Source organism: Oncorhynchus clarkii, chromosome 10 (assembly GCF_045791955.1).
Source record: "Oncorhynchus clarkii lewisi isolate Uvic-CL-2024 chromosome 10, UVic_Ocla_1.0, whole genome shotgun sequence".
Classification (NCBI taxonomy): Eukaryota; Metazoa; Chordata; class Actinopteri; order Salmoniformes; family Salmonidae; genus Oncorhynchus; species Oncorhynchus clarkii.
Genome location: NC_092156.1, coordinates 1202501 through 1213613, shown reverse-complemented (window position 1 = coordinate 1213613; position 11113 = coordinate 1202501). Strand labels below are relative to the sequence as shown.

The window sequence follows — 11113 nt, the reverse complement described above, 5'->3', positions numbered from 1 at the left end:
GTTGACCGTTGGGTTAGTTTAGACGAACAAAGTTCTCTCTTTGCGACCCAACAGCCGAATGCCTCCTGTAGGGTTGTCAGGAGTTTAAATACATCTTCAGAAGGATGACAGGTGCATCTCCTTACTGGTGATTTAGAGTGACGCTCCTCCTAATTCTTTCCCCGGTTAATCCAATGGTGCGCTTGATTGAGTTCGCCTGTGACACCGGGAGTTCGCCTGTGGCACCGGGAGTTCGTCTGTGGCACCGGTGGGCAAAGATCCCGCTTGAAAACCAATGGAATGCCCCATTAGTGCACAACCCGGTCCATATCAAACACATACATTGTGTGAAACGGTGTCTTTTTCTTATATTTACAAACTCAATACTCTGTTTTAAATCTTTCATAAACCTACTCTATATTACTAGTCAAACGCAGTGTTAAAGGTCCAGTACAGTCAAAATGCTGTTTTACCTGTGTTTTGCATCATATTGTACAACAGTTGATGAAACGAATGCTGTAAAAGTGTGACCAGTTTTGATCTGTGTTCTGATACATTGCCTTCAGAAAGTATTCACACCCCTTTTTCCACATTTTATAGCTTGAATTAAACAATTAGATTTTGTGTCACTGATCTACACACAAAGTTATTATTCAAAAAAAAAATGTATTCATAAAAAACGTAACACTGAACTGTCTTGAGTCAATAAGTATTCAAACCCTTTGTTATGGCAAGCCTAAATAAATTCAGGAGTAAAAACGAGCTCAACAAATCGCATAAGAAATTGAATGTGTGGGGCGCAGACGTTGAATATCCCTTTGAGCATGGTGAAGTTAATAATTAGGCTTTGGGTGGTGTATGAATACACCCAGTCACTACAAAGATACAGGCGACCTTCCTAACGAAGTAGCCGGAGAGGAAGGAAACTGCTAAGGGAGGCCAATGGTGATTTGTGACTCGTTTCAGGAATATATGTCGCGCAACACTACTTTACAGGAGAGACATTTGAATGTAAACATGCCTTTTTTGGCAGAAATGTCTTCCGGAACATGTGAACTTTCATGTGCCTTAATATCAAACGTGTATGCCATATGTAAATACTAATACAGTTGTTAAATTACGAGCCTAGTTGGTTTAACCACAGAAAAATACAGTAACCTTCCTGCTAGCCATGATTGGCTGAGATAATGAGTGGGTTGGACATGCCAAGAGATGAGTTTGGATTGGTCTGCCATGTAGCACTGTCTGTAATATGAGCTGGTCAGTATGTGTAGGTAATCCTTTCTAACACAGCTGTTTTGAGCAGAACTGCATAAGTGTTGTTCTCTGTACTTTCTGGAGGATCGAGTTTTGAAATCAGTGGAATGCCCTTATGAAGCAGAGTATGATAGCTAAAGAGATGGGGAAAATTCAGACTTTTGATTGCAAATGCGGAGGGAGTCAAAAAGAGAACACAGGAGGCTGTTGTATAAAACACCTGTCTCCGGATTACATCTTCAAACTAAGGGCAACCATGGCATCTGTGACAGAGAGAGAAGCGTTCATCCATGTATACAGTTAAGAGAGTCTAGCGTACTCTATTTTCAAATATTAGACGTTTCTAATTATGTCAGAAAGTCGGTACCCCCTGTATATAGCCTCCACATTGACTCTGTATTGGTACCCCCTGTATATAGCCTCCACATTGACTCTGTACCGGTACCCCCTGTATATAGCCTCCACATTGACTCTGTACCGATACCCCCTGTATATAGCCTCCACATTGACTCTGTACCGGTACCCCCTGTATATAGCCTCCACATTGACTCTGTACCGTAATACCCTGTATATAGCCTCCACATTGACTCTGTACCGTAATACCCTGTATATAGCCTCCACATTGACTCTGTACCGTAATACCCTGTATATTGCCTCCACATTGACTCTGTACTGGTACCCCCTGTTTATAGCCTCCACATTGACTCTGTACCGGTACCCCCTGTATATAGCCTCCACGTTGACTCTGTACCGTAATACCCTGTATATAGTCTCCACATTGACTCTGTACTGGTACCCCCTGTTTATAGCCTCCACATTGACTCTGTACCGGTACCCCCTGTATATAGCCTCCACATTGACTCTGTACCGTAATACCCTGTATATAGCCTCCACATTGACTCTGTACCGTAATACCCTGTATATAGCCTCCACATTGACTCTGTACCGTAATACCCTGTATATTGCCTCCACATTGACTCTGTACTGGTACCCCCTGTATATAGCCTCCACATTGTTATTTTATTGTGTTATTTTTAATTTAATTTTTAACTTGAGTTTATTTAGTAAATATTTTCTTAACTCTATTTATTGTACTGCATTTTTGGTTAAGGGCTTGTAAATCAGCATTTCACAGTAAGGTCTACCTACACCTGTTGTATTCGGCTCATGTGACAAAATTGGATTTAATTCGATTTGAAATGTGCTTTTGCTAAAGTGTTACATTTAGCTTCAAAATATTGCAAATGATCTACCTTTTTTTTATACATTAGACTTGATTGTCATGGTATTGGAACAATGTTATTTGAGAAAAAAATCAGACACCTCTGATCCTGCTCTCGTTACTGCGTGCCATACTGCCTTTATCCAGCAGGGGTAGCTCTTCTACTATATATACCGCAGATGGACACATGCTTATCCATATAAACTTTTAAGAAACCTTCATTGTTTATGTCCTATAAAGAAATAATATTAGTATTAATGTTATTATGTGCCATATTAGACTAATCTTTCATGAGTTAATAGCAATGTGACTAACAATAACACCTGAAACAATAATTCATTACATTAGACAGCTATCAAAAAAACAACTATTGTTTCAACCTCTGCTCCGCATAACACAGGCAAACCTGAAGTTGGCAATGTAATTCAACCTATTCTTGGAGCCTAGTGTTTAAAAAAAATATATATATATAATTTCTGAAGATCCTGTATATGGTAACTGCAGTTACCAAGAAAGTTCACCAAAGACTCCGCTTGTGTGTGTCTCCAGACAGTAAATCTAACAAGTGAAAAAGAAACCTTCCTGTGTCATGTATCAGTTTGTTTGACCATTGTTACTCTCAAACCTAGTGTGTGTGTGTATGAAGTAATCAATTCAAATAACTTTTATTTCCTGAGACGGAACTTCATTCATGGTCAAAACACATAGCAACACATAACAACGTAGAACATGAAACATTCTGAAGGAAGTGTTCTGTGCTCTCAGCAGAAGTGAACTGTGATGACCCTTCTGCCACAGCACCCTCTCTCTTGACCTGGGTTTGGACCCGAACCCTGTTTCGTCACAGTCGTAGACCGGCTCGTGGCATTGCTCCACAGACCTTTGCCTTCTCCAAATGGTCTGGAATTCTAGTGTTCAGTTCAGGGTGGCGAATTCTGAAATTGGACTACCAGTTATCGCTCAACCTCCTCTCCAGATTTACAATGATCAGTCAACAACTTATTTTGATGATGGCTAGAGCCGAGAGCTTGACCATAGTCCGGCTCAAAGGGACAAGCTGGCGATACTCTTCCCGGGGTGATGGCCAGGTTGGAGTGAGGGGAATTGGGATATTTCCTCTTTTTATAATCTTGGAGAGTGGTGTGTGGCATCCCTAACTCTCGGGCCACCTCAACTACGCTCCTCCCCACCGCCAGCTCCTCAAGGACAGCATCAGTCTGCTCAGGTATGTAGCGGTGCCATTTCCTGGGCTCTTGATTACCCTTACCATCCATTTCCTGGGCTCTTGATTACCCTGTCCAGCTGTTTCCTGGGCTCTTGATTACCCTTTCCAGCCATTTCCTGGACTCTTGATTACCCTGTCCAGCCGTTTCCTGGGCTCTTGATTACCCTGTCCAGCCGTTTCCTGAGCTCTTGATTACCCTTTCCAGCCGTTTCCTGGGCTCTTGATTACCCTTTCCAGCCATTTCCTGGACTCTTGATTACCCTGTCCAGCCGTTTCCTGGGCTCTTGATTACCCTGTCCAGCTGTTTCCTGGGCTCTTGATGACCCTTTCCAGCTATTTCATGGCACGGAGCCTGCAGTGAGGGTCTCCAGTTCGGAGCCTCCAGCAACGGTCCCCATCCCGGGTCCTCCAGCAACGGTCCTCCAGCAACGGTCCTCCAGCGATGGTCCCCATCCTGGGGCCTGCTACGAGGGTCCCCAGTCCTGGGCCTGCTACGAGGGTCCCCAGTCCTGGGCCTGCTACGAGGGTCCCCAGTCCTGGGTCTGCTACGAGGGTCCCCAGTCCTGGGCCTGCTATGAGGGTCCCCAGCCCTGGGCCTGCTACGAGGGTCCCCAGTCCGGGGCCTGCTACGAGGGTCCCCAGTCCTGGGCCTGCTACGAGGGTCCCCAGTCCTGGGTCTGCAGCGATGGTCCCCATCCCGGGGCCTGCTACGAGGGTCCCCAGGCCTGGGCCTGCTACGAGGGTCCCCAGTCCTGGGCCTGCTACGAGGGTCCCCATCCCGGGGCCTGCTACGAGGGTCCCCAGTCCTGGGCCTGCAGCGGGGGTCCCCAGTCCTGGGCCTGCAGCGAGGGTCCTCATCCCGGGGCCTGCTACGAGGGTCCCCAGTCCTGGGCCTGCAGCGAGGGTCCCCAGTCCTGGGCCTGCTACGAGGGTTCCCAGTCCGGGGCCTGCTACGAGGATCCCCAGTCCTGGGCCTGCAGTGAGAGTCCCCAGTCCTGGGCCTGCAGCGAGGGTCCCCAGTCCTGGGCCTGCAGCGATGGTCCCCATCCCGGGCCTGCTACGAGGGTCCCCAGTCCTGGGCCTGCAGCGATGGTCCCCATCCCGGGGCCTGCTACGAGGGTCCCCAGTCCTGGGCCTGCAGCGAGGGTCCCCAGTCCTGGGCCTGCTACGAGGGTTCCCAGTCCGGGGCCTGCTACGAGGATCCCCAGTCCTGGGCCTGCAGTGAGAGTCCCCAGTCCTGGGCCTGCAGCGAGGGTCCCCAGTCCTGGGCCTGCAGCGATGGTCCCCATCCCGGGCCTGCTACGAGGGTCCCCAGTCCTGGGCCTGCAGCGATGGTCCCCATCCCGGGGCCTGCTACGAGGGTCCCCAGTCCTGGGCCTGCTACGAGGGTCCCCAGTCCTGGGCCTGCAGCGAGGGTCCCCAGTCCTGGGCCTGCAGCGAGGGTCCCCAGTCCTGGGCCTGCATCGAGGGTCCCCAGTCTTGGGCCTGCAGCGATGGTCCCCATCCCGGGCCTGAACTTGCAACCTTCCGGTTACTAGTCCAACGCTGTAGCCACTAGGCTACCCTGCCACCCCTTAGTGCACTGTTGGAGCTAGAAATACAAGCATTTCACTACACCCGCAATAACATCTGCTAATGAATGTGACAAATACGATTTGATTTGAATAGGATAAAAAACAAATCTGGAGGTATTTTATTTTTGGGCTCTAAGATAAGGCCAAGTGCACGTAACACTGAGTGCAGTGAGCACATGTTAGTGATTCACACAGGGCCCAGAGCATAGTGATTCACACAGGGCCCAGAGCATAGTGATTCACACAGGGCCCAGAGCATAGTGATTCACACAGGGCCCAAAGCATAGTGATTCACACAGGGCCCAAAGCATAGTGTTTCACACAGGTTCATAGCATAGTGATGCACACAGGGTTCAGAGCATAGTGATTCACACAAGGCCCAGAGCATAGTAATTCAAAGAGGGCCCAGAGCATAGTGATTCACAGAGGTCCCAGAGCAAAGTGATTTACACAGGGCCCAGAGCATAGTGATTCACAGAGGTCCCAGAGCATAGTGATTCACACAGGGCCCAAAGCATAGTGATTCACACAGGGTCCAGAGCATAGTGATTCACACAGGGCCCAGAGCATAGTGATTCACACAGGGCCCAAAGCATAGTGATTCACAAAGGGCCCAGAGCATAGTGATTCACACAGGGCCCAGAGCATAGTGATTCACAAAGGGCCCAAAGCATAGTGATTCACACAGGGCCCAGAGCATAGTGATTCACACAGGGCCCAGATCATAGAGATTCACACAGGGTCCAGAGCATAGTGTTTCACACAGGGTCCAGAGCATAGTGTTTCACACAGGGTTCAGAGCATAGTGATTCACACAGGGCCCAGAGCATAGTGTTTCACACAGGGTTCAGAGCATAGTGATTCACAAATGGCCCAAAGCATAGTGATTCACACAGGGTCCAGAGCATAGTGTTTCACACAGGGTTCAGAGCATAGTGATTCACAAATGGCCCAAAGCATAGTGATTCACACAGGGTCCAGAGCATAGTGATTCACAAAGGGCCCAGAGCATAGTGATGCACACAGGGTTCAGAGCATAGTGATTCACAAAGGGCCCAAAGCATAGTGATTCACAGAGGGTCCAGAGGACAGTGATTTACACATGGCCCAGAGCATAGTGATTCACAGAGGTCCCAGAGCAAAGTGATTCACACATGGACCGACTCTCTTCTCTGTATACATCAATGAGGTCGCTCTTGCTGCTGGTGAGTCTCTGATCCACCTCTACGCAGACGACACCATTCTGTATACTTCTGGCCCTTCTTTGGACACTGTGTTAACAACCCTCCAGGCAAGCTTCAATGCCATACAACTCTCCTTCCGTGGCCTCCAATTGCTCTTAAATACAAGTAAAACTAAATGCATGCTCTTCAACCGATCGCTACCTGTACCTACCCGCCTGTCCAAAATCACTACTCTGGACGGCTCTGACTTAGAATACGTGGACAACTACAAATACTTAGGTGTCTGGTTAGACTGTATACTCTCCTTCCAGACCCATATCAAACATCTCCAATCCAAAGTTAAATCTAGAATTGGCTTCCTATTTCGCAACAAAGCATCCTTCACTCATGCTGCCAAACATACCCTTGTAAAACTGACCATCCTACCAATCCTCGACTTTGGCGATGTCATTTACAAAATAGCCTCCAATACCCTACTCAACAAATTGGATGCAGTCTATCACAGTGCAATCCGTTTTGTCACCAAAGCCCCATATACTACCCACCATTGCGACCTGTACGCTCTCGTTGGCTGGCCCTCGCTTCATACTCGTCGCCAAACCCACTGGCTCCATGTCATCTACAAGACCCTGCTAGGTAAAGTCCCCCCTTGTCTCAGCTCGCTGGTCACCATTGCATCTCCCACCTGTAGCACACGCTCCAGCAGGTATATCTCTCTAGTCACCCCCAAAACCAATTATTTCTTTGGCCGCCTCTCCTTCCAGTTCTCTGCTGCCAATGACTGGAACGAACTACAAAAATCTCTGAAACTGGAAACACTTATCTCCCTCACTAGCTTTAAGCACCAACTGTCAGAGCAGCTCACAGATTACTGCACCTGTACATAGTCCACCTATAATTTAGCCCAAACAACTACCTCTTTCCCTACTTTCCCTACTCATTTATTTATTTATTTTGCTCCTTTGCACCCCATTATTTGTATTTCTACTTTGCACATTCTCCCATTGCAAATCTACCATTTCAGTGTTTTACTTGCTATATTGTATTTACTTTGCCACCATGGCCTTTTTGCGTTTACCTCCCTTATCTCACCTCATTTGCTCACATCGTATATAGACTTGTTTATACTGTATTATTGACTGTATGTTTGTTTTACTCCATGTGTAACTCTGTGTCGTTGTATGTGTCGAACTGCTTTGCTTTATCTTGGCCAGGTCGCAATTGTAAATGAGAACTTGTTCTCAACTTGCCTACCTGGTTAAATAAAGGTGAAATAAATAAATAAATAAATGGCTCGGAGCATAGTGATTCACACAAGGCCCAGAGTGATAGAATTGTTCTGTATCCATATGGCCGAGAGGTTATCCTGCTCAGGGGTAACTACTGGCCATCTTGGGATGTTGTGAGATTCAGTGATTGTAGTGGACTGTAAGCTACTTGTATTAAAGGAGCCGTAATGGCAGCCGGTCACAGTGATTGTAGTGGACTGTAAAGCTACTTGTATTAAAGGAGCCGTAATGGCAGCCGGTCACAGTGATTGTAGTGGACTGTAAGCTACTTGTATTAGAGGAGCCGTAATGGCAGCCGGTCACAGTGATTGTAGTGGACTGTAAGCTACTTGTATTAGAGGAGCCGTAATGGCAGCCGGTCACAGTGATTGTAGTGGACTGTAAGCTACTTGTATTAGAGGAGCCGTAATGGCAGCCGGTCACAGTGATTGTAGTGGACTGTAAAGCTACTTGTATTAGAGGAGCCGTAATGGCAGCCGGTCACAGTGATTGTAGTGGACTGTAAAGCTACTTGTATTAGAGGAGCCGTAATGGCAGCCGATCACAGAGCCGGTATTGTTGGTTAACAACTAGATGATGTTCTTTACAATCTCCCGTGACGCAGCCATGACATCTCAACATGAATGTGCCTCTCACGAGCTTCCTAGCATGTGTCTCCCTCCCCGTGGCACGAGGCGATACCAGAGCTGCTGCTCCTGGGTCACATGTTCCCCTGCAGCTAGGCATTCCTCCCTACCGGGTGTGTGTGTGTTTGTGTGTGTGTGTGTATGCTTGCGAGAAGAGCAGAGCAGAGCAGAGCAGAGCGGAGAGGAGAGAAGAAAGGGAACTGCTATTTAAAACTAAATTTAGAACCAAACACACCGTTTCCTTCTAAACATATGATTAAACTACAGGGGGAACAGTACCTCAAACTGGCCAACCAACCAACGACTTCCCCTCTCTCCAACCGTCGGGATGCAGAACCCCGGGAAGGAACACCTGTACAAGGTAACCTCATATTTATATTTTCAATGTATTTATTAAGTTATTATGATAAGATAGATCTTTTGAATAAAAATTCTTGTGATTTAGGCCTATAGTGGAGAATGATGGGTGATGTTGTGCTCCGACAATTTCTACTGATTTCTAATAGAGGATGATGATAATGACGTGGGTCTGCTTGTGTTCTGTGTTCCAGGTGTTGGTGATCGGGGACTTGGGTGTGGGGAAGACCTCTATCATTAAGCGGTATGTCCATCAGACTTACTCCACCAACTACCGAGCCACCATCGGCGTGGATTTCGCCCTGAAGGTCCTGAACTGGGACTCTGAGACGGTCCGGCTACAACTTTGGGACATCGCCGGTAGGATAGACTGCTCCTTATCTAGCCTACTAAGTAATCACGCTTCTTATCTCAACTTCTGTTATGCTTGTATGCCTCTCTATCAATTAAACCTATCGCCATCAATTAGAACACATATTTATCCAAACCTTTTTGTCAACTTCGTTCATACAAGAAAAAAGTTATTTATATGGTTAACAGCTGTTGGGCAACACGACATCTTATTGGGGAAAAACTATTGTTATTCTATTTGAAGCACTGAGAAACCATTGAGAATGATGTTGAATGACTGTCTGTATTATATTCATTAAAAAAAATGGACAGGTGGGAATGATAATGTACGCTACAGGGTCAACAGTATGTGGACACCCCTTCAAATTAGTGGATTTGGCTATTTCAGCCACACCAATTGCTCACAGGTGTATAACATTGAGGACGCAGACATGCAATCTCCATAGACAAACATTGGCAGTAAACTGGCCTTACTGAAGAGCTCAGTGACTTTCAACGTGTGAAGCTCTAGCGCTTCACAATAACACCTTTCCAACAAGTCAGCTCGTCAAATTTCTGCCTCGCTAGAGCTGCCCTGGTCAACTGTGCTGTTATGCTGTTATGTGAAGTGGAAACATCTAGGAGCAACAACGGCTCAGCCGCGAAGTGGCAGGCCACACAAGCCAACAGAACGGGACCTCACAGTGCTGAAGAACGTAGTGCGTAGAAATCGTCTGTCCTCAGTTACAACACTCACTACCGAGTTCCAAACTTTCTTTGGAAGTAACGTCAGCACAAGAACTGTTCGTCGGGAGCTTCATGAAATGCGTTTCCATGGCAGAGCAGACATGGAGAGAGCAGAGCAGAGCATAATCCTAAAATCACCATGCGCAATGCCAAGCGTCGGCTGGAGTGGTGTAAAGCTCATCGTAATTGGACTCTGGAGCAGTGGAAACACGTTCTGTGGAGTGAGAAATCACACTTCACCAACTGGCAGTCCAACGAACAAATCTGGGTTTGGTGGATGCCAGGACAACGCTACCTGCCCCAATGCATTGTTCCAACTGTAAAGTTTGGTGGATGAGGAATACTGGTCTGGGGCTGTTTTTCATGGTAGACACCTTAGTTCCAGGGAAGGGAAATCTTAACTCTATAGCATACAATGGCATTCTAGATGATTCTGTGCTTCCCACTTTGTGGCCATTTCCTGTTTTTGCATGACAATCCCCCTGTGCACAAAGCGAGGTCCGTACAGAGAAGGTTTGTCGAGATCGGCGTGGAAGAACTTGACTGTCCTGCAGTCCTGACCTCAACCCCCATTGAACACCTTTGTGATGAATTGGGACACTGACTGAGAGCCAGGCCTAATCGCCCAACATCAGTGCCCAACAACACCTCTTTTGGCTGGATGGAAGCAAGTCCTGGCAGCAATGTACCAACATCTAGTGGAAAGCCTTCACAGAAGAGTGGAGGCTGTTATAGCAGCAATGTTCCAACATCTAGTGGAAAGCCTTCCCAGAAGAGTGGAGGCTGTTATAGCAGCAATGTACCAACATCTAGTGGAAAGCCTTCCCAGAAGAGTGGAGGCTGTTATAGCTGCAAAGGAGGGACCAACTCCATATCAATACCGATGATTTTGGAATGAAATGTTCAACGAGCAGGTGTCCACACACTTTGTATTGAGAACAAGAAGAGAGACTAGGCTGCGTTTCAGGCAAGTACAATATGGAATGTGGAGTTGCAGCATCTTAATGTGTGTTCGTCATTCCTGTTGGTTTTGGTGGGTTAAAGCTGTGGTTCCATCAGAGTTCATGGATCAGAGGTGAAAAGTTAATGGATCAGGGTTGAAGAGTTCATGAACTATCTCTGTTGGAGAAACTCTCTGTATTTGATGTAGCGTATGACTTTCCTCTCCTCTCTCTCTCTCTCTCTCTCTCTCTCTCTCACGGTTCATCTATCTCGTGGAGGTATTGGTGGGATCATGTGAGCCCATGTGAGGGAGGTTTAAGGGCAAGTCACAGTAGAACCATTGTAAACACACACACACACGCACGCACGCACGCACGCACA

General features: G+C 47.2%; 1 protein-coding gene across 2 annotated transcripts in view; it reads left to right on the top strand.

The window, feature by feature from the left end:
• Positions 1–8486: 8486 nt before the first annotated feature.
• LOC139419366 (ras-related protein Rab-38-like) overlaps positions 8487–11113 on the top strand; it is an 18877-nt gene continuing 16250 nt past the window's right edge. Inside the window, exons 1-2 of one of the 2 annotated variants that reach the window (XM_071169308.1) lie at positions 8487–8717; positions 8908–9073. In XM_071169308.1, coding sequence (XP_071025409.1) covers positions 8685–8717; positions 8908–9073 — 199 coding nt within the window. In that variant the 5' untranslated portion in view covers positions 8487–8684. Of the gene's footprint in view, positions 8718–8907; positions 9107–11113 lie in introns of both variants that reach the window. The other variant, XM_071169307.1, reaches the window with a different exon arrangement.